We start from the raw sequence: 23,144 nt of genomic DNA, 5'->3' as shown, positions 1-23,144 counted from the left end.
CTTTTTTTTTTTTTTGTTTTTAAACGAGCTCACTGCGAAGACTAAGGGTATATATGTAATTTCGTAGGCTGGATTATTTTTAATAAACGGTTTAAAGTTACATACGCGCGTGGAGTACAGACGCGGTGGCATTCGTTGTTTGACTTGTTTCGTTTTGGCGTTTCTCTCTCTCTCTCACTCGACCCTTCGATTTCCGATCGCAAATCTCCGATCTCCGGCTTGGATTCTCTGTTTCCCCCCGGAGAGGCTTCCTCGTAGCGATGAAGAAAGGTCTCGAAGTCTTCGATTTCAACGAAGAGGACGAGCTCGCCGAGTCCGCTTCTGGAAAGTTGCTGGAAAAATTCACAAACCCTAGCCCGTCCATTTCTCCGGTTCTTCAACGCCAACGAGTCCAAAGCGGTAAGTTTTTCCTCTCCTTCTTCCGTAAAGTGATATAGATTTTCTCTCCCTAGTTGAGACGAGTTAAACTAACCTGAGAATGATTTGAACTATCTCAATTTTTCGCAATCTAGTGTACAATAGAACGAACACTTGATGCTAAATGCAATATGATGATTTGCACTATGCCTCAGTTTGGTTGTGTATGTATTTATATGTATTTGTATCATATATGAATGCTTATGAACTTGTTTAAATGCTTTCAGTTTGCCAAGACAAATCTGCTCAGAAAGAAGAGCTGGAAGGTGCAAGCTGTGCAGAGGCTGCTACTTCTGTAGTCGATGGTCATTGTGAAGATGCTCCTGCTTTAGTAACAGAAGCTGAGGAGTCCACCAGAGATCATTTGATGGAGACAGATGTGGATCATGATAATCAGGGATTGATGTTTGGTTTGAATACTGAAGACCATGTTAAAGAAACAGATGTAGATCACGGACGGGGAAGTTACTCTTGCCAGCCAAGCGCGAAAAGTTTCTACGCCGAAACTTCGTCTTATAGTCAACCCCAGCTGGACTCGCCCCTTTCGGATTCTTCGTCCAGTGTATGTAAATCTATCTTTTATTGCTTTTTTTGTGTGGGAGATTGTATTTTAAACGTATTCACATTTGCAGGAGGAGCAAACTGATATGATGTCAGCTATTGATGAAAGTTTGAGTGATCGATCCGCATTGAGTGATGCTTCTGATTCGGAAGGTGATGAAGGTACATGTTACAGGCTTTTTCATTATATTTCCTTATATGTATTCTTTGATGCCCTCCTTCGTCTAACGGGATGCTGATTTCAATGTTGTATGCGCTTACAGATTGGGTGGATGAACGTTGCTCGGATGATATTGAAAAGGTAATGAGTTTCTTGTTTCTCGGCCAATCGCTTTGAAACTTCTGCTAGAAGTGTTTAAGCCTGAAGTCCATCTTCTGTGGTTGCAGAAAGATAAAATTGATTCTTTTGCTTCGTTCAACCCCTATATGACATGATACTACTTTGTGTAATTTTTTTTTTTTTTTGTGATTTGAGTTTTACTTGTTTTACCGCGTTATTCTCCAGCCTGGTTACGAATCTCTTTACGCATGGTTCTATGATTTTTGCATCTTTGTTCGTTGATAACTCAGATTGTGGTTTATATCTGACCTTTCTTTACTTCAGGTCTTAAAATATTTTCACTTTATTGTTTGTGAGCTTAGATTTCATGCCAACGATTATATAGGATCTGGAATATTGTTATTTTTCTTTGCAACGTTTCTGATGGGGCTGGTTGATAGATTATACATCTGGTTATTTTTTTATTAATTAAGGATATTTTTAATAGTGCTTGAATGTTCAAAGTAAGATTTACAGATTGTCAAGTGACGCTTTCCATTTTGCAGATTGACAGAAGCACGACTGTTATCATGATTCCAGAGTATGTTGTACTTAAGGATATGCCTTGTGCTGCATCTCTGGTAATCTTTTCATGCAATGGCATCAAAATAAAGAGTTACCTTGAAAATAATGAAGACGGGCCAAAATGTGAATTTGGAGTTGAAGACATAGTTAGTATTCAGTACAATTGGTACCAAAATGTGAGTTTCTCATTTATGTTGTGCTTCCAGTTTGAAGGATACTTTATGGGCTCATTTTCTATTTTGAATTTATGAACGTCTATCAAATTTACAATTTTTACTGATCATTATAATAGGTTGGACTGATCATTCTCAGAATTCGAGTTGTATTAAAGGATGAAAAATGCCAGGAAGATATGCAACAGACCACAGGTATTCTCAGTTATTTTATATACGCCATACAGCTTATCACAAAACCTTTCCTGCATCAAGTTATCTTGTTGTAACCATACCAATACAATTTAATGTCTAGTCATCTTAGGCACCTGATTCTGTATATTATTTGAAAATTAGTGTCATTGAAGTTCTATATGGTGTCTAACTAAAAAAATTTCTCTGTCACATGTTACTGAATCTTTTTCGCCAAGGCCTCTTATTTCTCGATGCATATGGTCTGGGTTGAGCCTTTAAAGAATTTAGACAGGCTATATAATCGTATATTGGGAAAGAACTATAAATATGATACTACTATTTCATGCTTTCAGTTTGATGTTGGTTCTATTTAGCAGAAATAGGTATTACATGCAATTCTTCAATCTGATAATTTAGTGAGATATTACGTGCAATTCTTCAAACTGAGCCAAAGTAGCATATTATTTTATCTGTCGAACTGCGAGTGGATGTAGACCCGCGTCCTATATGTTCTTGTTTATGATAACCAAGAGTCATAAGAGAAATGTTTATTTAATTTTTATCACCGTCAAAAAAATGTAAAGTGGCTTTCTAAACCCCAGCTCTTTTCAACCCTAGGGGATCCCTCTTCTAACTTCTTATATTGCTTCTTATGGTTTCCAGATATTGAGGAGTTAAAGTTTGCAGTTAAAGAACACAATTGGCCTGAGAAACAACGACAAATCAACTTGCTGCATGTGAAATACCCGGCTGTATGGAGCGCTGACCTCGAGTAAGCTTCTAACATTAGGGAACTATAATTGGAAAACACATTTTTCTGCCCACTTAGATTCCGAAAAATTTATTGCATGCTCTGATGATGAGAAAGATTATTTACTGAATTATTGAGCTCAGAAAAATTTTAAACTCTTAGTTCAATCTAGTCACGAAAGTAGACTCAAGTCTGTTAAGTTTAAAGTAAACAAAACCTTTAGTCAAAAGCAAACTGCATATAAAAGAAAATACTTCAGGCTCACTGAGGGAAAACTGGACCAAATAATAGAAGAGGGGCACTTGGCTCATATTTGGTTTTAGTTACACACTGAGCACTTTTTGTGACTTATTGTTCCAAATCATCCCATAAGTGTTTCTTTATTCTAGTGATGACGTGGAAGTATCAGGGGAAAACTTGCATCAACAGAAGCGTTATTTTCCACGGTAAGAGTGTTCTATAGGACCTATACTTGTGTCCTTTTGAAATCAGATGTTGTCTTCTCTTCTGCTTTTGGGGTACAAATTTCTGAAGTACGTCAGGACTTATATTCTATGGCTCTCTAAAGTAGAGTACTGAAAATGTATATTACTGTCATTTCATCTTGAGCAGAATTCGTTTTAGCAATATATGTTTTTTCTTAGAAGGATTGAGACTTAGTTTTAGTAATCAGCAAGTTTGTGAATAAAAGTAATGGGGCAGTTTAAGCATCCGAAAGAAATGAGTGACAGATGAGACATTTCATATTGAGTTGCGAGTTTTATACTGTCCTTTCAGCTTTGATGAACCATTTGACGAAGTTATCTATCCAAAGGGAGATCCAGATGCTGTTTCCATTTGCAAAAGGGATGTTGAGCTCTTGCAGCCAGAGACATTTGTAAATGACACAATCATTGACTTCTATATTAAGTAAGTTCTTAAACTTAATTTCTCTGATGGAATGTTGACATAGTATAGACTCTGCCATGCGTTGTAGTATCTCTCACTTGGTTGATGGTCTCAGCATAATTCACAATTTCACTTATGCAGTTCTTGTAGTCATATTGAAATTTTCTTGTGATGCCAACCTTGTTTAACTTGGATATTAACAAATCACATCTGCCGTTTTGTGTACTTTTCAATTATTCACAGTTATTTGAAGAATCAAATTCAACCGGAGGAAAGACAGAGACTCCATTTCTTCAACAGCTTTTTCTTCCGTAAACTTGCTGATCTCGACAAAGATCCATCGAGTATAGCTGATGGAAAGGCTGCTTTTCTACGCGTCCGGAAATGGACAAGGAAGGTGGACATGTTTGGGAAGGACTACATTTTTGTGCCGGTGAACTTTAAGTATGAAAAATTTATGGCCCTTCTATTATGTTAGATTTGTATTGAGTTCAAATCTGACAGTGTTAAATGCTAATGACAGTCTTCACTGGAGTTTGATAATCATATGTCATCCTGGTGAAGTGGCTAACTGTACAGGTAATTTCACATGATACTCTATTTATTACAAAGTCATGAACTCATGATTATTCACTTAATTATATTATATGTTGTATATTTTGCAGATTTGGACTTCGATGACTCCACAAAAGTACCGTGCATATTACATATGGATTCTATAAAAGGGAGTCATGCTGGGCTTAAGAATCTAGTCCAAAGGTATGTTAGCTGCCTCACAGCCATATTTCAGTTTCGTCTTCTAAGCATTGCATGTACGTAATCTATTTACGTTTCTCACTTGCCCAACGAGATGATAATATATTTTCCTAATACTCTAATACTCTACGTTGAAGAATATGCTGTAGCTCCATGCTCTGATACTTTTGAATTATGTGTGGAACTATATTAATGCTCAAGTTTTAAGCTGGGTAGTGCAAGTTGTTAATAACAACATTTTGCTCATTTTAGTTACTTGTGCGAGGAATGGAAGGAGAGGCATAAGGAGACATCAGATGATATTTCTTCCAGATTCATGGATTTGCGTTTTGTTTCACTTGAGGTCTGGCCTCTAGTCTTTAAATCTTTTTCCTCTAGGCCCTTTTATATATTTTTTTTTTGCAGCTGTTAATGATAGTTTATGTGATTTCTGATTTCCTCTTTCTATTTCAGCTGCCACAGCAAGAAAACTCATATGACTGTGGCCTCTTTCTGCTGCACTATCTGGAGCTATTTCTTGCTGAAGCTCCCCAGAATTTTAGTCCTTTCAAGATATATAATGCTTCCAACTTTGTAAGTTTATTCTCTAATTTTTACCTCATGTATATTACTATAGGTCATAGAAGGGTAAATACTTGCTGCGGGGCTTTAGTGATATATGCTACGAGCCCCCAAGAGTTCCAGTTTTCTTATAATATGATGTTGAGTGCTTGAACAGATCAGTTCTGCTTCACACCTTTGGTTATAGTTTTTCATTTTTTCACTGTTGAATAATAAGCTTTGCCAAACTGAATCTTTTCACCCGCAATCATTTCACAGACGCTTGTACGAATAATCAGGTTTCTTGCTATTGGTTACTCTGAAATTATGTTGGCCAGTTGTGTTATCTGATTTTTCTGTGTAGTTGTCTATTTGCAACCCAGTTATCAGGATAGACTCCTCTGCTTGCTTCCTGATATCATGAATTGGATCCAAAGATCGAAACATATAAATATATCGTTTTCTGTAATTTTCAGTTTTCAATAACTTTTAACCAATAGTAATTCAATAAAGTCAATTAATTTTCTTGAAGTTTACAATTTTTTCGTAGAAAACACAAAAAATACATTTTTTTGAAACAAATTTTTTTTCTAAAAAGTCTATCTTCATGGAACGGAGGGAGTAGTTTTTAAATGGAGTTGAACTAGGAGCAGCTGGCTCTGTATTCTTCAGTCTCTTGATCTGCTGATAATATTTTTTCTCTGGTTTTCCAGCTCTATTTGAACTGGTTCCCTCCTGCCGAGGCCTCATTGAAGCGTACTCTAATTGAGAAGTTAATTTTCGAACTCCTTGAAAACCGTTCACGGGAAGTTAATAGTGAACAGAACCAGTCGTGCAAAAGTCAAATGCCCCTTAATAACAATACGGGAATCGAGGTTCTCTCTGGGAGAGGGGGTGTAGATCGTAATGGGAGTATGACACAGACGCAAGACGACCAGGGAATTGAAATGACTTTGCTTGAAAGATCTTCCATGAGGAACATGCAAGCTGTTGATGATTCCGGTATGGTTCTGAGGGATTTATTCGATTCAGGAGCCAACAACACAGGATCATTACTTGGACAACTACAACAAACATTCGAGGAACCATCTTCATTTTATCATCTGGGTAACAACTCATCGGCAACAGAGGTACTACAGAATTACAGAATTTCAGCAAGCTAAAGATCAAATCTCCTGATTATCTGACACAATAAATTTTAATTTTCTTATTTGCCTCTGTTTTGGGCAGCAAGTAGATATGGAGACTGGTGAACAGTTTATGTGTCTGAACTCTGGAGAGGGAAACTTTCAACGCATCACTGGAACTGCACCTCCGAGAGAATCTCCATGGAACCTCAGTATGATGCCGGTGCAGAAGGAAAGTGAAGCTGATTCGTTATCTGAAACCTCAAAAAGTAGTTCTAGTGATTCAGAAGATATTTGTATCATTGAAGACTTCCCAATCCCAATGGAAAGTTTGTATGAAGAAGAAACCGGCGAGAGTCCACCAAGAGAGGCTGTCTCTTTATTTTCTGTAACCCTGGGTCCTAGCACTGACCACAACACCGAGAATGAAGAGCTCGCATCTACTCACGACGAGCTTGTGGTTGTGTCGAGTCAAGATGACAGAGACGAGGCGAAGCAATTTGAGAATGATCTTGGAATTGGTGACAAGACGAGTGATGATCTTGAAACTGGGGACAAGACGAGTGATGATCTTGAAACTGGGGACAAGTCGAGTGATGCTCTTGAAACTGGGGACAAGAGGATTGATGATCTTGAAACTGAGGATAAGCCGAGTGAAGATCTTGGGATAGTGGACAAGTCGAGTGGTGATAGTGGAACTGGGGACAAGACGATTGAACATCTTGGAACTCCAGACAAGCTGAATGAAGAACTTGAAGTAAAGGAATTGACGAGTGAAGATCTTGGAATTGAGGAAAAGCCGATTGAAGATCTTGGAACTGAGGTCAAGGCGAATGAAGATGTTGGGGATGACTGTGATCAGAAGGAGAAAGAGCCAGTGGAGGAAGAAGATGAGAAGCGAGCAGCGAAACGGCCAAGGCTATCTTCCACAGACGAAGCTGAGGAAATGGAGGAATAGTGACTGTGATATGTATAACTTGTCTTAGGGTCTTTGAAGGTTATACTTTGGAGGATTTATCATTAACTCAAGTTATTTTGGGAAATGTTTATAACGTTTTAGGAAACAAAAATGTCTTTCATCGGGTTTTTTTTTCAGGTTATATCGAGTAACGTTAACATATTTATATAAAATAGACGTATGTAATGAATCTTGAATGAAAATGTAATCTTCCGACTCGAATGTGAATTCTCCATTTTTGGTTAACATATGAACTCAATTAGTTTCATGAGGGACATTGTTGGTGGACACTAGGGATGTTAACTACAGGGTTAGGGTCCAACTCTCTTTTGTTTATTATAAACTCAGCCCTATTTTAACCCAACCCTATTTTAACCCTATTATAATCAAGGGTTAGGGCTGGTACCAGGATTAACTTATTTAATTGAAAAATATATTTCATTTATTTTTGTTCTTAAATTTTAAAGATAAAACTAGAAAAATTAAGATATGATATGATTCTTTTCTTCAATTTGTTGAGCATCAAAATCAAAAGTTTTCTTCCCAAAATCGCAAAATCGAGTTTTTGCTCCACAACTAAGAATAAAGTTTTTCCGTCAAAAAAAAAATTGTGTTTTTTTCCGCCAAAACCTAATTTGAGTTTTTCCACCAAAACCACAAAATTAAGTTTTCCCGCCAAAACTGTAAAATCGAGTTTTCCCGCAAAAACCGCAAAAACCGCAAAATCGAGTTTTCCCGCCAAAACCGCAAAATCTAGTTTTCCCGCCAAAACTGTAAAAACGAGTTTTCCCGCCGAAACCGGCAAATCGAGTTTTTTCCGCCGAAACCGGCAAATCGAGTTTTCCCGCCAAAACTACAAAATCGCGTTTTTCCGCCGAAACAGCAAAAACGAGTTTTCTGTCGAAACCGGCAAATCGGGTTTTCCCGCCGAAAACTACAAAATCGAGTTTTTCCGCCGAAACCGCAAAATCGAGTTTTTCCGCCAAAACTAAAACCGCAATATCGAGTTTGAAGAGAAAACTCGATTTTGTTGTTTTAGTTGAAAACTCGATTTTGCGGTTTCGACGGAAAATTTCGTTGTTCAGTTTTTGGCGAGAAAACTCGACTTTAAGTTTTTTTTTGATGAAAAACATTATTAAATATTGTATAATAGTTGTGTGAATCAAAATAAAAGGGTTAGAATTTAAACCCTGGTTCTATTAGGGCCAACCCTATTTAAATCTTGTTTAAAAAATGAGGGTTAGGGTTACAAATGGGTTTGCAGGGTTAGGGCTAACCCTGTTAGGTTGAGTCCATATTAACATCCCTAGTGGACACCGACGTGGTCGATAACAATAGTCGGTGGTCGATAACAATAATGCAATCTAACCATCGGTGTTAGTTTTGTCATCAGTTACAAACCAGTTCAACTGACAAGTATATTTATAGTAATATAATCACTGCAGTTTTAAACAACATTAGAAAACAATATACTATCTTCCAAATTTAGGTTTTCTAGTTGAAACCCACTAGAAAGAAACTCCAATGCCATATAAACAAGTGAATTTAACATAGGAAATGAGAGAACAAAACAAAACAAAAGAGTAGACCATGTTCGAGCCTTCCTCATTGTCTTCTTAATCATTAGAAACGAAAACGATGTTGCAGAGAGCAGCAAGCAATGCATATTCATGGTGGTGGGCCAGCCACATCCGTACAAAACAATCCAAATGGCTCGAACACAATCTTCAAGGTATTATAGATATATATATGGTCACGTAAACAATGTTCTTTGGCTATGTAACGTTTCACATATCATACAAAGAAACATGGGTAATATAAACGCTAATTGAGTTTGTTTCTTGAATTATCAACTTTCCTATAGATATGGAGGAGAAGGTACATTACACACTGAAGATCATAAACGAAGATGGAGACACTTTTGCGATAAGGGCCGAGATGTACTACCGCAAGAGGCCTGAGATTGTTAATTTCGTTGAGGAAGCGTTTCGTTCATACCGTGCTTTAGCAGAACGCTATGATCATTTGTCCACAGAGCTTCAAAGTGCCAACCACATGATCGCTACCGCTTTTCCTGAACATGTTCCATTTCCTCTCGACGACGACGATGATGATGATGATGATGACAACCCTGAGAAACCACCTAAGCCTCTTCATCTCATTCCCGGTGGAACTAACATACCAGAGGTCCCTGAGATTCCCAAGAAAGAGTTCAAGAGCCAATCTCTGATGTTGAGAAAAGGACCTGGCGATATTAAAAGTTCAGCATCTTCTTGTGTACTGGTGAGTTCAGGATTGAGCAAAGAAGAGGCACTAGAGGAGATTGATAAAATCCATAAGGGGATCTTGGTGCTTCAGACAGAGAAGGAGTTTGTGAGGAGCTCTTACGAGCAGGCTTACGAAAGGTACTGGAGTTTGGAAGATGAGGTTACAGAGATGCAGAAGAGGGTTGTTAGTTTACAAGATGAGTTTGGAGTTGGCGCAGAGATCGAAGACGGTGAAGCCAAGACGCTTGTGGCCAGCACGGCTCTTACCTCATGTAAAGAGACTATCGCTAAGCTTGAGGAGACGCAGAAGCGGTTTGCCGAAGATGCAGAAACTGAGAAGGAAAGGATTGTTTCTGCAACAGAGAGGTTTGAAGCACTGAGGAACAAGTTCGAGATGGTTAATATGGTAACAAACCAAGAGGCTAAGAGAGGTCAAGAATCTAAAAAGGAATCAAGAGAGGTTGAGTTGACTGAGAATCTGAGTAATGAAGAGTTTGCAGAGAAGATAGATGAGCTTGTGGAGAAAGTGGTGTCTCTGGAGACAACAGCTTCATCTCACACAGCATTGGTGAAGACATTGAGATCAGACACTGATGAGTTACATGAACATATTCGTTGTGTAGAGGAAGACAAGGCATGCCTTGTTTCAGATTCAATAGATATGAAGAAAAGGATAACAGCGCTTGAAGATGAGCTGAGTAAAGTTAGAGACCTCTTCCAAAGAGTAGAAGATCAGAACAATGATCTTCAAAAGCATTTGGTTGATGCTAATGGCACAGCTAAACACTTATCCGGAAAGTTACAGGAAGTCAAAATGGAAGAAGATCCTTCTAAGGATTTAGATTCAATCTCAGAAGACACAGAGATAAAGAGTGAAGATGAGATTAAAGAGGCCATTCAAGAGACTGTGCAAGAAGAGAAAGAAGAGATAAAAGACTCAGAAACAGAAAGCACTTGTTTTGGCACAGAGGGAGAAGAAGATGAGGAGAGGAGAAACTGGAGGCAGTTGTTACCTGAAGACGGCGTGGAGGATAGAGAGAAGGTTCTATTAGATGAATACACTTCGGTGTTAAAGGACTATAGAGAAGTAAAGAGAAAGTTAAGTGAAGTTGAGAAGAAGAACCGTGACGGCTTCTTTGAGCTAGCATTGCAGCTGAGAGAGCTCAAGAATGCTGTTTCTTGCGAAGATTCTGAGTTTCATTTCTTACGTCAGAAACCTGCAACGCCTGGAAAGGATTCTGCACAAAGTATGAGTGTTTCTCATAGCTCTAACTCTTCAATCTCCATGGCGCCACATCATCAGCAAGGAGGAGAGGTGAAGGGAACACCACAAAGAGCAAAGGAAGAGGAGGTTAAGGTGAAGTTTGAAGTTACTGAAGACACTCCAAGAAATAAGATTCCAACTGTGGAAGAAAAAGTGCGTGGAGAGATAGATGCGGTGCTAGAGGAGAACATCGAGTTCTGGTTGAGATTCAGCACATCTGTTCACCAGATACAGAAGTACCAAACAGCAGTTCATGACCTGAAAGCTGAGCTATCTAAACTCAGTAGTAATGCATCAGAGGCAAAGCCTATATATAGACACCTCAGAGAGATTCGGACAGAGCTGCAGCTTTGGCTAGAGAATAGTGCAGTCCTTAGAGACGAGCTCGAGGGGAGGTATGAAACGCTTTGCAATATCAAAGACGAAGTTTCAAGGATGACGTCTCAGTCAGGTGGTGGTACTAAAGTAAACGATACAGAGATAAGTGGTTACCAGGCTGCAAAGTTCCATGGAGAGATACTCAACATGAAACAGGAGAACAAAAGGGTTTCTAACGAACTTCAAGGTGGACTTGAGCGTGCACAAACTCTGAGAATCGACGTGGAGAGAGTTGTCTGCAAACTAGAAGAGGGTCTTGGGATGTCGAATGCGGCAGCTACAAGATCTCTGAGCAAGAAAACTTCATCATCATCATCATCATCGCCTAGAAAGCCTAGGATTCCACTAAGGTCATTCTTGTTTGGTGTCAAGTTAAAGAAGTATAAACATCAGAAGCAACCTTCATCAATCTTCGCTTGTGTAAGTCCATCTCCAGCACTGAACAAACAGTGTAGCTACCTTGTCCCACCTGAAAAGCTCCCTATGAGTCCCTAATCAAGTCAACAGAAGCTGAGGATTGCAAACTAAATGTGTATTCAGACTTTGAACATTCCAAGTGTATGAGATTTGTATTATTAATTAGTACCATGTACTGGGGAAGGCCTACTTTACATAAAATCTTTCTTAAAAGTCTCCTAATAAAAACTAAAAATTCAAAATAAAAGCATAAGATGTTTCTGTCAAAGAACTAAACATCCTGTCCTGTTCCTCTCACAGTTGCAACCTCTGGGGGCTTTCCGCATGCTTTACTCACTGTGACTACCGAACCGACCTTGTTGTTTACTTCACATTTTGATTTAGATTCAGAACCAGCTCCACTGATGGATGGCACTGCAGTTTTATCCACCAAACTTTGATTAGCAGCACCGAGAACTGCAGTCTGAGCGTGTGTAGCAGCCTGCTTTCCCCTGCTAATCTCCGAGTTTGTTGAGGTCATCTTATTTGACTGGATGGCAACCACTGAGCTTGCTCCATCTCCTCTAGCTTGCTCTTTGTGTCCACCATCTGGTTTGCAAATGACAGTCTCTGCGGTTGGCTTTGGAGGTAATACAGTTGCTGGGACCGAGGCTGAAAAAACTCCTTGATTGGAGACGATCTTCGATGCAGTAGATCCTTCTGAAGGAGAACCCATGAGAGGAGATTTGATAGAAGATGGTGAAGGCGTCACAGATTTCAAGTTTCCATTAGCTAGAGGCGGTGTATTCGCAGGTCCAACAGCTTTAGTAATACTAAAAGGGGAAACAGTCTTTCCTGGCTCAACGAGGCTACCTGGGGGACGAGGCATACTGGCTGTAGGAGCATTTTTTACAGATTCGACCTTTGGTACTGATGCAGCAGCCATTACGCCACCAATGCATGCTGCAGCAGCAGCTGAATTAGCTGTTACCATTAAATCCGATCTGGAAGTGGACCTTGCCGTTGTTTTATTAACAACTCGAGATTTTGAAGCTGAAACTGTTGTTGCTGCCCGAGACAATGTTTGAACAGCAACTGGTTTGGACTGTTGTTGGCCTTGAGAAGGACGGCCTCCACTGCCTTGAGTTCCTGTGATGGTACAAAACAAAGAAAACAAAACCCCACCCATGTTAAACCGGTAAGCTACTTTTTGACTTAGACAATATCAGAGCCAGTGGTAACCAAACTAAAGCCTCTTCCGTTATATAATAAGATACTAGAACTAGCGGGAAAAAAAAAAAAATTTCAGCTTCTTTTACCTACTGCAACTTTTTTTGAAGGGGGTCGATTTCCCAGAGCCAAAGATAACGCATGGTTAACAGCTATCTGCGATTGGCTAGCAGAGGTCGAAGTATCATACCTTCTTCTTAGATGCGGCCACCTCTGCAAATAAAATAGTCAGTCTGATACCATCAATAAAGGTCAAAAGAATAACACATGCTAAACATCATATCATCTTCCAACTTGACAATCAATTTTTTTTGACATGGACTATATCCACAAAAATGTAAACATGGATAAAAATATCATAACACATTGCCTTAGCAGCTAGCTTCTATGATTGCCAAGCGAATATAAACGCATCATCCAATGGAATCTGTTGCCGGGATTTGAACCCGGAAAAATGGGGGGAGAGACCCCCACATCCATACCATACTAGATGACAACAGATTTGTTTCTAGAGTGATTACCATAGTGGTCCTGTAGTCTGTATACAGCCACATCTAAGAACTAAAACAAGGGATGGTCCATTTATCCTCAACAGAATATAATAATAGATAAGTTTAAATCACTACCTGAGAGAGTTGGGAGGCGGTTCTCCTTCCTCTAAACTCTCCTCTAGCAATATGAGCCCAGTTGCCTTCACCAAACCGCTTCACAGCGGCAATCAGGTCGGCATCCTCCTCGGCAGACCATTTCTGCCTCGTCTTCCGTTGTGAAGCCATGCTAGTACTAGCTGAAACATTTCCATTAATCCCCTCGGTAGATGTAGCTTTCTGAAGACAAACAGGAAAGGTGATATTCATCCCTCTTGACGACCAAGGAGACTCCCGAGTTCCCTCAGGGAGAGCATAAGGTATGTTTATTGTCAAGGGAGCCTCAGATGTTGATTCGTGGAGGATATCGGACTCCCTTGGCACATACGAAGCAGCAATCACCTGAGATGCAAAATAAGGTTGAAGCAATTACAAAACATGGCATCACTCTTCAGGAACATGAAATCACTCCACAAGAAGAGACAGACTCTCCAGAGAAATGCAGCAAAATCAAGTAAACGATATCTAAGGAATGAAAGAATGAATCTTTATATAAAATCTGATATTCAATTCCTACTTTGACATGTGCAACAGCCTCCACTGATGCTTCAACGCTGACTGCTGGAGAAGCTTCCAACTCGCACTCCACGTCACTATCATCGTCCTGCAACACAAGCAAAAGACTCACTTACAAACTCTTAACGAAAGAGCCAATTCACAAGAAGTAAAAAAAAAAAAAAAAAAGTACCAGAGGCTGAGCATCATCTTCCACCAGGGGAAGAAGAGGATCACGATATGAAAGGTGTCTCCACAGCATCTGAAACTCCCTAGCATTGGTAATCCCAGTGGTGGTCTTCTTCACGAGCTCATTCCAGTCCATCTTCTTGACATCGGAATAAAAGGCCATCTCTTGTAACAGTCTCAGTATCGTCTCCGCATCATATCTACTCCATATAAAATCAAAACCGAATTTAAAAAAAAAAAACTTTGTTTTTAACGACGTAAGAGGAAGGAAGGAAGGAAGAGAGACATTAATTACCTCTGCAAAAGCGTGGCGATGTCGCCTTCGCTAATGGTTCTCTTCCTTCTCTTGTTACTACTATCAACCATTCCGCTTTGGAACGAGAGGACAAAAGGAATCAATTTCACCCAAAAACCCTAAGACAGAGAGACTTGGGAAGCCTGTAAGAGTTGGACGAATCGTTCCCACGGCGATCGGAGAAGGAAACCGATGATGATCGGAGGAGAGGAGGAGGATGTGCGCGAGTGTTGAAGCGCGTGGAACGCACGAGTGTGGTGGCAAAGGTGCTTTTTTTTTTTTTTTTTTTTTTTAAAACTCCTTTTTGAAACACTTAGAAAAACGTTCGGAAGAAGTCCTTTTGAAACTCTTTTTTTTTTTTTTTTCCTACTTCTACCCGACCCTGCCCTTACTGACTAATAATTCCACTACTTATTAATTATACAAGGGATTAGGAAAGTTGAAAAAAGGATTATCGGCTTAATTATAATTTAGTCTCTATCACTTGTTTAAAATAAATAATTGAGTAATCAGTTTATAGTATTTTTTAGTCAAACTCAAGTTAATTATAAAGTTATATATATATATATATGTATAACAAATATTTTAATTGAATGATAATATAATAATAAAAAATGACCACAAAATTAGTTTTACAAAACTATTTTACTTAACCTGTTTGATTAATACTAGGTGAGTACAATTTTAAATAATATTAATATTATAATTTTTGATTTTGGAATTACCCACTTGAAAACTATTTACTTCAGTTTTTTGTTTCTTAATTTTATTTAAACAAGTTAATTAAGATTGGTAAGAAGAATTAAAAGGGAGGAGGGTTTATTGTCTAAGCGCTTAAAACATCATCTCTCTTTCTCTCGGCTTTTGTAACAGAGGCATCACGCGGTGCCTCTGTACCTTTCTCGCTCGACTCTTCTGCATCTCTTCAGCTAACATTCTGCTTGAGAATAATGACGGCGAATGATGTTTCCTCTGGTGAATTTTCTTCTTCATGCTTTTATTCCTTTCTTCTTGTAATTTAAGCATATAGATAGATCTCTCTGGCAATAAGCTTTCTGATTTCGCAGTTTCCAGAAGTGCCTGAAGGTTTGTTTTTTTGCTTCCACTTCTCAAGGAATAAAAGACTGCTTAGTATCTTAATTATTCTTCAGGCTCTGATTGGGCATATACGAGTATGCATTGTCAAAGTTTACCCTTTTGAGATAATGATGATGATATAGAAGCTACGTTGCTATTTATATAGTTTAATTGTCTCTTCCCTTGCGGATAATAGTAGTTATTGTTTGACAAATCACTTCAGCTTTATGCTTGATTTGCATTTGCTTTTGAAGACTGTTGTTTCTTGGAGAAAGTTCTCACCTTTATAGATTACCTTTACATTTGCAATTTTAAGACTCCTTCACTCTCTTCCTCCCTGTTGTGGCTTTTTAACTTAACCTGTAATGGATAACATCTTGTGTTTTTTTTCTCTCTCTCTCTCTTTCTGATAGGGGTTGTAGTTTGAATTTACTGCTACTGTCTTTACTAGCCAGACTATATGAACTTTTCTCCTCAATTTGAAGCTTTTTCCTTGTCAGGTGTTTCCAATTGCTATGTGTTCAAGAGCCGGTTGCAGGAATATGCTCAGAGATACAAGCTACCAACGCCTCTCTACGAGACTATCAAAGAAGGCCCTTCCCACAAACCTCTCTTTCAGTCTACAGTGATTGTCAATGATGTCAGATATGATTCCTTGCCTGGATTCTTCAACCGTAAGGCTGCTGAGCAATCAGCTGCCGAGGTTGCTCTCCAGGAATTAGCAAAATCCAGTGACCTAACCCAATGTGTTTCACTACCTGTTGTAAGCAAGCACCTCATCTTTCTTATCTTTTGATTTTGATTGTTAAGTCTAGCGGTTTTCCTATGAATTGTAAGCTTTGCCAGCTCAGCAACAGAACTTACAGTTAGTTTGAGCGTTAAAGATCTTTGTTTGGCCAATGATCTAGACTTGAGGGTTTAAAGATTCCACTTGTTAACCTGTGGTTTAGGCCTCTTGGTGAATTGAGTAGAAATGGAGTTTTGCCGGTTTTCTATTTGTTATGTGCATTTTGGCTAACTTTTGAATGGCTTCTTAATGCAGCACGAGATGGGATTATGCAAGAACCTTCTTCAAGAGTACACTCAAAAGATGAACTACGCGATTCCACTCTATCAGTGCCAAAGGAGCGAGACTCTCGGGAGAGCTCCACAGTTCACATGTACTGTGGAGATCGGTGGCATAAAGTACACAGGAGCTGCAACAAAGACTAAAAAAGAGGCTGAGATAAGCGCTGGAAGAACAGCGCTTATAGCGATCCAGTCAGAATCTAAAATTGACCTTGCCAACAACTACAGCACTCAGCTTACTGTACTTCCTTGCGAGAAGAAGACAGTAGAGGTAGCAAGCCCGGTGAAAGAAACCATCATCAAGACTCCAAAAGCCAGGAGAGCTCAGTTCAAGAAGAAGGCTAGGAAAGGAAAGCTCAAAGTAGCTAAGGATCTTCTTGAAGACAGTACCGTCCCTCCTCAACCTACTGAACATTGTGTAAACGAGCAGCCAGAGAATGCTGAGACAATGATAAATATGGAACCTTCTTCATGCATGAACGGGTTTAAGGAGGCAGTAGTAGTTGCTAGTGTGGAGACAGAAGCAAGCCAAGCATAACTGTCTCAAGATGGAGTCTTTGTGAGTGTAATTGTTTATGCAAGCCATTTTGGTCTGTTTAGTTATACAAGATCATGACAATAGTGTTATTTTGTTTTAGTATTAAGATACATGAAGCTACTTTGGTCATGAATAGAAGACCTTCATCTCTACAACCACACTGCTTTCACTCTATAAATCCACCATATTGAGAGAGAGAGATGATGCTTCAGAACTCACAGTTGGGTGTAAGTTGAATTTAATGTTAGTTTGGTAGCTAAACCATATAAAAGTTAAAAACACAGGGGCTTTATTTTAATTAATAGAAATCGTCATTTGAATCAAATAAGCCCAAATTTCTGACCCAACAACAGGCCCATTAGAGAAGAAACCCTAATTTCAGAAGAGATAATAATCATTGCCTCTCTCATTTTTGCGTCTTCGGCGATTTTTAGGTTTCTACTTGTCGCATCCACCAAAGAGGAAAAATGCCGGCGGGTCATGGAGTTCGCGCTAGGACGAGGGATCTGTTCGCGAGGGGGTTCAGGAAGAAGGGTACAATCCCACTGTCGACCTACCTCAGGACCTTCAAGGTCGGCGATTACGTGGATGTGAAGGTGAACGGTGCGATCCACAAGGGTATGCCTCACAAGTTCTACCACGGTCGTACCGGTCGTGTCTGGAACGTTACCAAGCGAGCCGTCGGTGTCGAAGTCAACAAACAGGTCTGAAACATCTCACATTGTTTTAAGCTTATTGTGCTGTCTAAGTTAGTCAGACATGTTGATTGTATGGTGAAATGTGCAGTTACTTAGCTCAGGTTTTGTGATTTGTCTCGAAAGGTTTTATTTTTTTATATTAAGCTTTATGATCTTTGTGCTGGAACTAGTTCTCTACTATACTGATTGCTTTAAGTCTTCTCTATTAACATTCACAGTTTCAAATCAATCCCATAAGTTACATTCACTGACTGAACACTTCGATTCCTGATCATTTGGACTACTTGTCCGTGCTGACCTCAAATTAATCACCATCATTCATATACTTTTTGGCTTTAAACATTAGTATACTCGGTTCTTTATATTGATTTTATCTTAGTGGGTAACATAATTGACATATATGTTTGGTGGGTGTGTTGCAGATTGGTAACAGGATCATTAGGAAGAGGCTTCATGTGCGTGTGGAGCACGTGCAGCAATCCAGGTGTGCAGAGGAGTTCAAGCTGAGGATTAAGAAGAATGATGAGCTCAAGGCCGCAGCCAAAGCCAGAGGCGAGACAATAAGCACCAAGAGACAGCCTAAAGGCCCCAAACCAGGATTCATGGTTGAGGGTATGACCTTGGAGACTGTTACTCCTATCCCTTACGACGTCGTCAACGATCTCAAGGGAGGCTACTAGTTCTACTTTCTTCCCTCCCAGTGTTTTGGAGCTTTCTTTCATATGGTTTGTAGCGACTTAATACTACTGGAAGATGATTTTAAACAGCATGAGTTTTGTTATTGATACCATTGTGTCTGCCAATTTAAAATTGTTCTTTCTCCAACCAACTATCTTCAAGATTTAGTCACTGACGCATCCCCGACCCACATGAGCTTGGCCTAGCACTGCAGATCACTGTTCCACCAATCATTACACAGTTAAATGTATATTAACACATTAAACCGGGGAATTGTACATTATTTGCAGCGGACCGGTTTATCCGTATCCCGGTTATATAAACCGGGTTATGTCGCCGTTTATCTTCCTCCGTTTACTCTCACAGTGTTTACATTCAAAATCTCGAAAATACTCAGCGCCGGAGAAAGAGATGTTCCGAATCAAAATTCTAAGAAGCAGTCTCTCTCGATCTTACCCACAAGCCTTTTCTCGAACATCATCGTCTCTCTTATCGACATGGTACTCTCCAGAATCTATCTCTCCTCCTCCACAAGCAGACGACGACGTTGATCCAATTCTCGTCAAACTCTCAATCGCCATCAGAGATTCTTACAGAGATCCGTCACTAGAGCTCTCTCCGTTTACGTTATCCCTCTCTATCAGGAACCTCCTGCCCTCTCTCAGCTCTCGTCACGTCCTCGATCTCATCAACCGCAACCCTCTCTCCCTCCCTCACCATTCAATCTTCTCTTTCTTCAAATTCATCTCTTCCCAGCCTGGGTTCCGCTTCACCGTCGACTCCTACTTCGCCATGGCTCGGTTCCTCGCTGTCCACAAGATGTTCGACGAAGCACAGTCGCTCATCGCGCTCGTCGTCTCTCGGAAAGGGAAAAACTCAGCTTCCTCCGTTTTCATTTCTGTGTTGGAAACGAGAGGAAGCGATTTCCTCGTTGATGCGTTGATGATCGCGTACACTAACGCAGGGTTCATACCCGATGCGATTCAATGCTTCAGGCTATCTCGGAAGCATAAGTTTACAGTTCCGATTCGTGGCTGCGGCAGCTTGCTTGATCGGATGATGAAGGTGAATCCAACCGAGACCGTTTGGGGATTTTATATGGAGATTTTGGATGCTGGGTATCCCTCTAATGTTTACGTTTTCAATATTTTGATGAACAAGTTTTGTAAAGAATGCAAAATGTGTGATGCGCAGAAGGTGTTCGACGAAATTACCAAAAGGAGTTTGCGTCCTACAGTTGTTAGTTTCAACACTTTGATTAATGGGTACTGTAAAGCCGGAAACTTGGATGAAGGGTTTAGGCTCAAAGAGCGTATGGAGAAAGGCAGAACACGCGCTGATGTTTTCACATATAGCGCTTTGATTAATGCGTTGTGTAAGGAGAACAAAATGGACGGAGCTCATGGGTTGTTTGATGAGATGTGTGAGAGAGGGTTGATTCCGAATGATGTTGTTTTCACTACTTTGATTCATGGTCATAGTAGGAACGGACGGATTGACTTGATGAAAGAAAGTTACCAGAAGATGTTAAGTAGGGGTCTGCAGCCTGATATTGTTTTGTATAATACTTTGGTAAATGGCTTTTGCAAGAACGGGGATTTGGTGGCTGCGAGGAACGTTGTTGATGGAATGATCCACAGAGGTCTAAGGCCTGACAAAGTTACGTACACAACTCTTATAGATGGGTTTTGTAGAGGAGGAGATGTAGATGCAGCGTTGGAGATAAGGAAGAAAATGGATCAGAATGGGGTAGAACTAGATAGAGTGGGGTTTTCAGCTCTTATTTGTGGAATGTGCAAAGAAGGAAGGGTGGTTGATGCTGAAAGAGGTTTGAGGGAGATGCTGCGAGCTGGTATGAAGCCAGATGATGTCATCTATACGATGATGATGGATGCATTCTGTAAGAAAGGTGATGTTCAAACCGGTTTCAGATTGCTTAAAGAAATGCAGAGAGATGGGCACGTTCCTAGTGTTGTGACGTATAATGTTCTGCTTAATGGATTATGCAAATTGGGACAGATGAAGAATGCTGACGTGCTGCTAGATGCCATGCTTAATATTGGGGTTGTTCCGGACGACATCACATTCAACATTCTATTAGAAGGTCACCATAGACATGCAAATTCATCGAAGCATTATATACCGAAACCTGAGATAGGGACTGTAGCGGACTTGGCCTCTTACAAGTCACTAGTCAGTGAGCTCTATAGAGCTTCAAAAGAACACCGAAACAGATAATACCCAAAGATTGTTCCTGGATATACGAGCTAAACTTTTCTATTAATCACCAGAGGTAGTTTTCTTCATCATAGGTAATACCCAGAAATAACTTTGACTGTATTGTCTCCTTGATTTCAATTTCTAAACGTTTTCTGGCGATTTCTCTATTTAAATCTTCTGAACTGGGTATTGTTCCTTTTGATGGAAGTCTTAAGTGTTTTATTTGTATGTTTGAATCCTTTTTATTCTACATATCTGGGATGCATTTGTAGTGAGCTGCATGAAAAACTAATGCGTCCAGTTTATCTTTTGAAACATACAACTTTTAAAAGGTCATTATGGCCACACCATAAAGTCATAAACTCCGCTCCCAGTTTGATATATAGATTCTTCTTAATTTATATGGCGTACTTTTGTATCCACAATCTCTGCCATTTACTTTGGTCGTCCTCTTTCTTTGCAGGAACAGTGTGGACAAAACGGAAGCCCTCTCATCTTTTGCTGCCTTGTGATAAGGGTACGATTTGAACCTGCTCTCTGATTTCTATTTCACATATATTTTATCTTTAGTTTGAAATTTAGGAATCTTTAGTTTGAGCCCTTCATGACTATTATATGCAAGTCACAAGACGAGACTAGTATTGTTAAAAGATTGCTATTTATCGTTTGTTGATGGGTGAACAACTACATGGCCTGAGCTGACCTTCTCTTTCAATTAGACTATAATTATCCTTTCTTTGTCTTTTGGGTAGGAGTTGGAAACATTCACATTCAAATTAAGCTCGAGTTATATCGCTGGATAGAAATATTTTTATTACAGTAACAAAACATATGATCACTGACTGAAAAGTAGTACACAAAAGCCCTAGTATTATGCCACCATATATGGAAATAAACAAAAAAAAAAAGCAAACTTGTTCATTATACATTATTTTGGTTGGATTTTGATCCTGCTGGGTAAATGTCTTCTGTTATTTTGGGGAAGACTGAAGGAATGGTCTTTCATTTCCTTAACCTCGACAGCTCTTTTGACCTCTTTAACAATTTCCTTTATAAAATCCGCCTCGGAGCTGCAAAGTAAAGTAGTTTAGTCTGTCTATACAGAGTTTCGCTGAAGGAAATGATATCACAAAGATGAAAGTTATTGAATGAGTGAAGATGTTATTCTAATATGGTTCTTTAAGAGATTTTAAGTAAAAATAAGGCACAAACATCAACTTTACATTTATATGAACTATGACGGCCCTTCAGACATTGGACTGCTGCATTCACACGATGGACCAGTTATTTTTTCTGTTATAACAGCCATGTTTACTTTTCTTGTCATGGCAGGTAACTGGTTCAGAGGGGCATGAGGGAAAACGACGAAGAAACCTTATAATTGCCGTAGCATTTTAAGGATGATCAGTAAGGTACCTTTTGCCGCCTAAGGACAAGCCCATTTTGTCAGAAACAGACTCTAAAGCTTCCTTCCATTTCTTGATTTGTTCCCCACTTGAAGTCTTAGCTAACCTCCAGAAATTGCGACCGAACTCAGCCTTTTGGTATCTCACAGATGCCGCTTTCACCTTGAAGAAGATGGGTATCACCTGTAGTTTGCGTTTATCGGCTCTTTTCTTTATTTTCGCTAGCTCGTTCAGGCACCAGCGTGACTCTGCGTACCTTTTTGAGAATATAGTCAGAGCTATCCTCGACTGTTTGATCCTTGCGAAGAGATGTCTCCGGTCTTTCCCCTTCTGTTCATCTTTGTCTATGAAGAAGTTGATTCGTTGTCTTTTGAAAGCGTCAACAAGGTGGCTCACGAAGCTGCAGCGTAGCTCCTCTCCCCGGAAATTGATGAAAACTTGGTTATCGTTATGGTTGTGGAGGGGACCAGATAAGGTATCCTTTGCTGGGATCTTGCTGTTGATCTTTCTCATGTTGGTTAAGATGTGTAGTTTGGATGTGAGCAATGAAGAATAGGTTGGCTGGTTTACCCAACTGCACTACTGCAGGTTTATGTTGCCAAGAGCATATGGTTTCTCGGCTTTCTAGTGGAGGAGTTATATGTATAGCCTCATAGGCAATCCTTGAAGTTTAACTAATACTAGTTTATCAACATTATATATATAAATTATTTTATGTATTAAATATTTTTATATATTATAAAATAATTAATATATATTAAATAATTAAAGTTCAGTAACTATTAAATATATAATTAAATTGGTGCAAACATATAAATTAATTTTATTAATCCAAAAAATATTTTTTTTATATTTGATAGGATATGTAATTAAATTTAAATGATACTAACATAGATAATATATTTTAGTATATTTTTAATATTAATGTCTATTAAATGATGATTTCTACTCATATAACTTTTTGATCATTTATATCTTTTATAGAAAAAAATTTAAATTATTGATAACAAAATTTTCATTGTGAGATTAATAGTTTTAGTAATTTATAATTTTTTTAAAAAAATAAGTTGTCAATGATCGTTCAAAACTTTTATCAAAAAAATTGTTCA

At 39.1% G+C, this 23,144-nt stretch overlaps 7 protein-coding genes across 9 annotated transcripts; 5 read left to right on the top strand and 2 right to left on the bottom strand.

The window, feature by feature from the left end:
• The first annotated feature begins 123 nt into the window (after positions 1–123).
• LOC106295257 (probable ubiquitin-like-specific protease 2B) lies at positions 124–7,189 on the top strand. Of its 2 annotated transcripts, none has more exons than XM_013731111.1 (16): positions 124–399; positions 645–979; positions 1,050–1,131; positions 1,242–1,279; positions 1,804–1,998; positions 2,115–2,190; positions 2,833–2,941; positions 3,310–3,366; positions 3,698–3,829; positions 4,052–4,252; positions 4,332–4,387; positions 4,474–4,567; positions 4,817–4,907; positions 5,018–5,137; positions 5,818–6,234; positions 6,335–7,189. In XM_013731111.1, exons 1-16 carry the CDS (start codon positions 261–263, stop codon positions 7,187–7,189), a joined length of 2,997 nt encoding a protein of 998 aa, XP_013586565.1. In that variant the 5' UTR covers positions 124–260. The 2 variants fall into 2 exon arrangements, with proteins under 2 accessions (XP_013586565.1, XP_013586564.1); XM_013731110.1 differs by having other exon boundaries at positions 1,050–1,140.
• Positions 7,190–8,827: 1,638 nt separating this feature from the next.
• Positions 8,828–11,593, top strand: LOC106344290 (protein NETWORKED 2B). The gene is made up of 2 exons (XM_013783695.1): positions 8,828–8,921; positions 9,054–11,593. The coding sequence occupies exons 1-2, from the start codon at positions 8,828–8,830 to the stop codon at positions 11,591–11,593; spliced, it is 2,634 nt and encodes an 877-aa protein (XP_013639149.1).
• Positions 11,594–11,655: 62 nt separating this feature from the next.
• LOC106343821 lies at positions 11,656–14,631 on the bottom strand. Its single transcript, XM_013783146.1, has 6 exons — positions 14,351–14,631; positions 14,060–14,255; positions 13,889–13,975; positions 13,351–13,713; positions 12,814–12,937; positions 11,656–12,643 (listed from the first exon to the last, which is right to left on the bottom strand). Exons 1-6 carry the CDS (start codon positions 14,419–14,421, stop codon positions 11,787–11,789), a joined length of 1,698 nt encoding a protein of 565 aa, XP_013638600.1. The 5' UTR covers positions 14,422–14,631; the 3' UTR covers positions 11,656–11,786.
• A 550-nt stretch (positions 14,632–15,181) lies between these two features.
• LOC106343834 (double-stranded RNA-binding protein 1-like) lies at positions 15,182–17,185 on the top strand. The gene is made up of 3 exons (XM_013783161.1): positions 15,182–15,325; positions 15,928–16,190; positions 16,470–17,185. The coding sequence occupies exons 1-3, from the start codon at positions 15,301–15,303 to the stop codon at positions 17,031–17,033; spliced, it is 852 nt and encodes a 283-aa protein (XP_013638615.1). The 5' UTR covers positions 15,182–15,300; the 3' UTR covers positions 17,034–17,185.
• A 257-nt stretch (positions 17,186–17,442) lies between these two features.
• On the top strand, positions 17,443–18,521 carry LOC106295562 (60S ribosomal protein L21-1). The gene is made up of 2 exons (XM_013731494.1): positions 17,443–17,737; positions 18,154–18,521. Exons 1-2 carry the CDS (start codon positions 17,501–17,503, stop codon positions 18,409–18,411), a joined length of 495 nt encoding a protein of 164 aa, XP_013586948.1. The 5' UTR covers positions 17,443–17,500; the 3' UTR covers positions 18,412–18,521.
• Positions 18,522–18,623: 102 nt separating this feature from the next.
• LOC106295560 (putative pentatricopeptide repeat-containing protein At1g09680) lies at positions 18,624–22,041 on the top strand. 2 transcript variants are annotated; one of them, XM_013731491.1, is made up of 3 exons: positions 18,624–20,702; positions 21,093–21,146; positions 21,962–22,041. In XM_013731491.1, exon 1 carries the CDS (start codon positions 18,740–18,742, stop codon positions 20,645–20,647), a length of 1,908 nt encoding a protein of 635 aa, XP_013586945.1. In that variant the 5' UTR covers positions 18,624–18,739; the 3' UTR covers positions 20,648–20,702; positions 21,093–21,146; positions 21,962–22,041. The 2 variants fall into 2 exon arrangements, with proteins under 2 accessions (XP_013586945.1, XP_013586944.1); XM_013731490.1 differs by having other exon boundaries at positions 18,624–20,721.
• Positions 21,972–22,706, bottom strand: LOC106295561 (vesicle-associated protein 1-4). The gene has a single exon (XM_013731492.1). It carries the CDS (start codon positions 22,546–22,548, stop codon positions 22,024–22,026), a length of 525 nt encoding a protein of 174 aa, XP_013586946.1. The 5' UTR covers positions 22,549–22,706; the 3' UTR covers positions 21,972–22,023.
• Positions 22,707–23,144: the final 438 nt, after the last annotated feature.

This window comes from Brassica oleracea, chromosome C5, assembly GCF_000695525.1.
Source record: "Brassica oleracea var. oleracea cultivar TO1000 chromosome C5, BOL, whole genome shotgun sequence".
Classification (NCBI taxonomy): Eukaryota; Viridiplantae; Streptophyta; class Magnoliopsida; order Brassicales; family Brassicaceae; genus Brassica; species Brassica oleracea.
The sequence above is the reverse complement of the archived record's forward strand: the minus strand, read 5'-3'. Positions and strand labels throughout refer to the sequence as shown.

Excerpts from the sequence above, each read along its gene's own strand:
- LOC106295257 (XM_013731110.1), top strand. The coding sequence starts at position 261 with ATGAAGAAAGGTCTCGAAGTCTTCGATTTCAACGAAGAGGACGAGCTC. Across the intron at positions 1,999-2,114 it reads AGTACAATTGGTACCAAAAT|GTTGGACTGATCATTCTCAG; the intron begins GTGAGTTTCTCA and ends TCATTATAATAG. Across the intron at positions 4,568-4,816 it reads CTTAAGAATCTAGTCCAAAG|TTACTTGTGCGAGGAATGGA; the intron begins GTATGTTAGCTG and ends TGCTCATTTTAG.
- LOC106344290 (XM_013783695.1), top strand. The coding sequence starts at position 8,828 with ATGTTGCAGAGAGCAGCAAGCAATGCATATTCATGGTGGTGGGCCAGC. Across the intron at positions 8,922-9,053 it reads GCTCGAACACAATCTTCAAG|ATATGGAGGAGAAGGTACAT; the intron begins GTATTATAGATA and ends ACTTTCCTATAG.
- LOC106343821 (XM_013783146.1), bottom strand. The coding sequence starts at position 14,421 with ATGGTTGATAGTAGTAACAAGAGAAGGAAGAGAACCATTAGCGAAGGC. Across the intron at positions 14,256-14,350 it reads ATCGCCACGCTTTTGCAGAG|ATATGATGCGGAGACGATAC; the intron begins GTAATTAATGTC and ends TATATGGAGTAG. Across the intron at positions 13,976-14,059 it reads AAGATGATGCTCAGCCTCTG|GACGATGATAGTGACGTGGA; the intron begins GTACTTTTTTTT and ends CTTGTGTTGCAG.
- LOC106343834 (XM_013783161.1), top strand. The coding sequence starts at position 15,301 with ATGACGGCGAATGATGTTTCCTCTG. Across the intron at positions 15,326-15,927 it reads GGCGAATGATGTTTCCTCTG|GTGTTTCCAATTGCTATGTG; the intron begins GTGAATTTTCTT and ends TTTCCTTGTCAG. Across the intron at positions 16,191-16,469 it reads AATGTGTTTCACTACCTGTT|CACGAGATGGGATTATGCAA; the intron begins GTAAGCAAGCAC and ends TTCTTAATGCAG.
- LOC106295562 (XM_013731494.1), top strand. The coding sequence starts at position 17,501 with ATGCCGGCGGGTCATGGAGTTCGCGCTAGGACGAGGGATCTGTTCGCG. Across the intron at positions 17,738-18,153 it reads GTGTCGAAGTCAACAAACAG|ATTGGTAACAGGATCATTAG; the intron begins GTCTGAAACATC and ends GGTGTGTTGCAG.
- LOC106295560 (XM_013731491.1), top strand. The coding sequence starts at position 18,740 with ATGTCGCCGTTTATCTTCCTCCGTTTACTCTCACAGTGTTTACATTCA.
- LOC106295561 (XM_013731492.1), bottom strand. The coding sequence starts at position 22,548 with ATGAGAAAGATCAACAGCAAGATCCCAGCAAAGGATACCTTATCTGGT.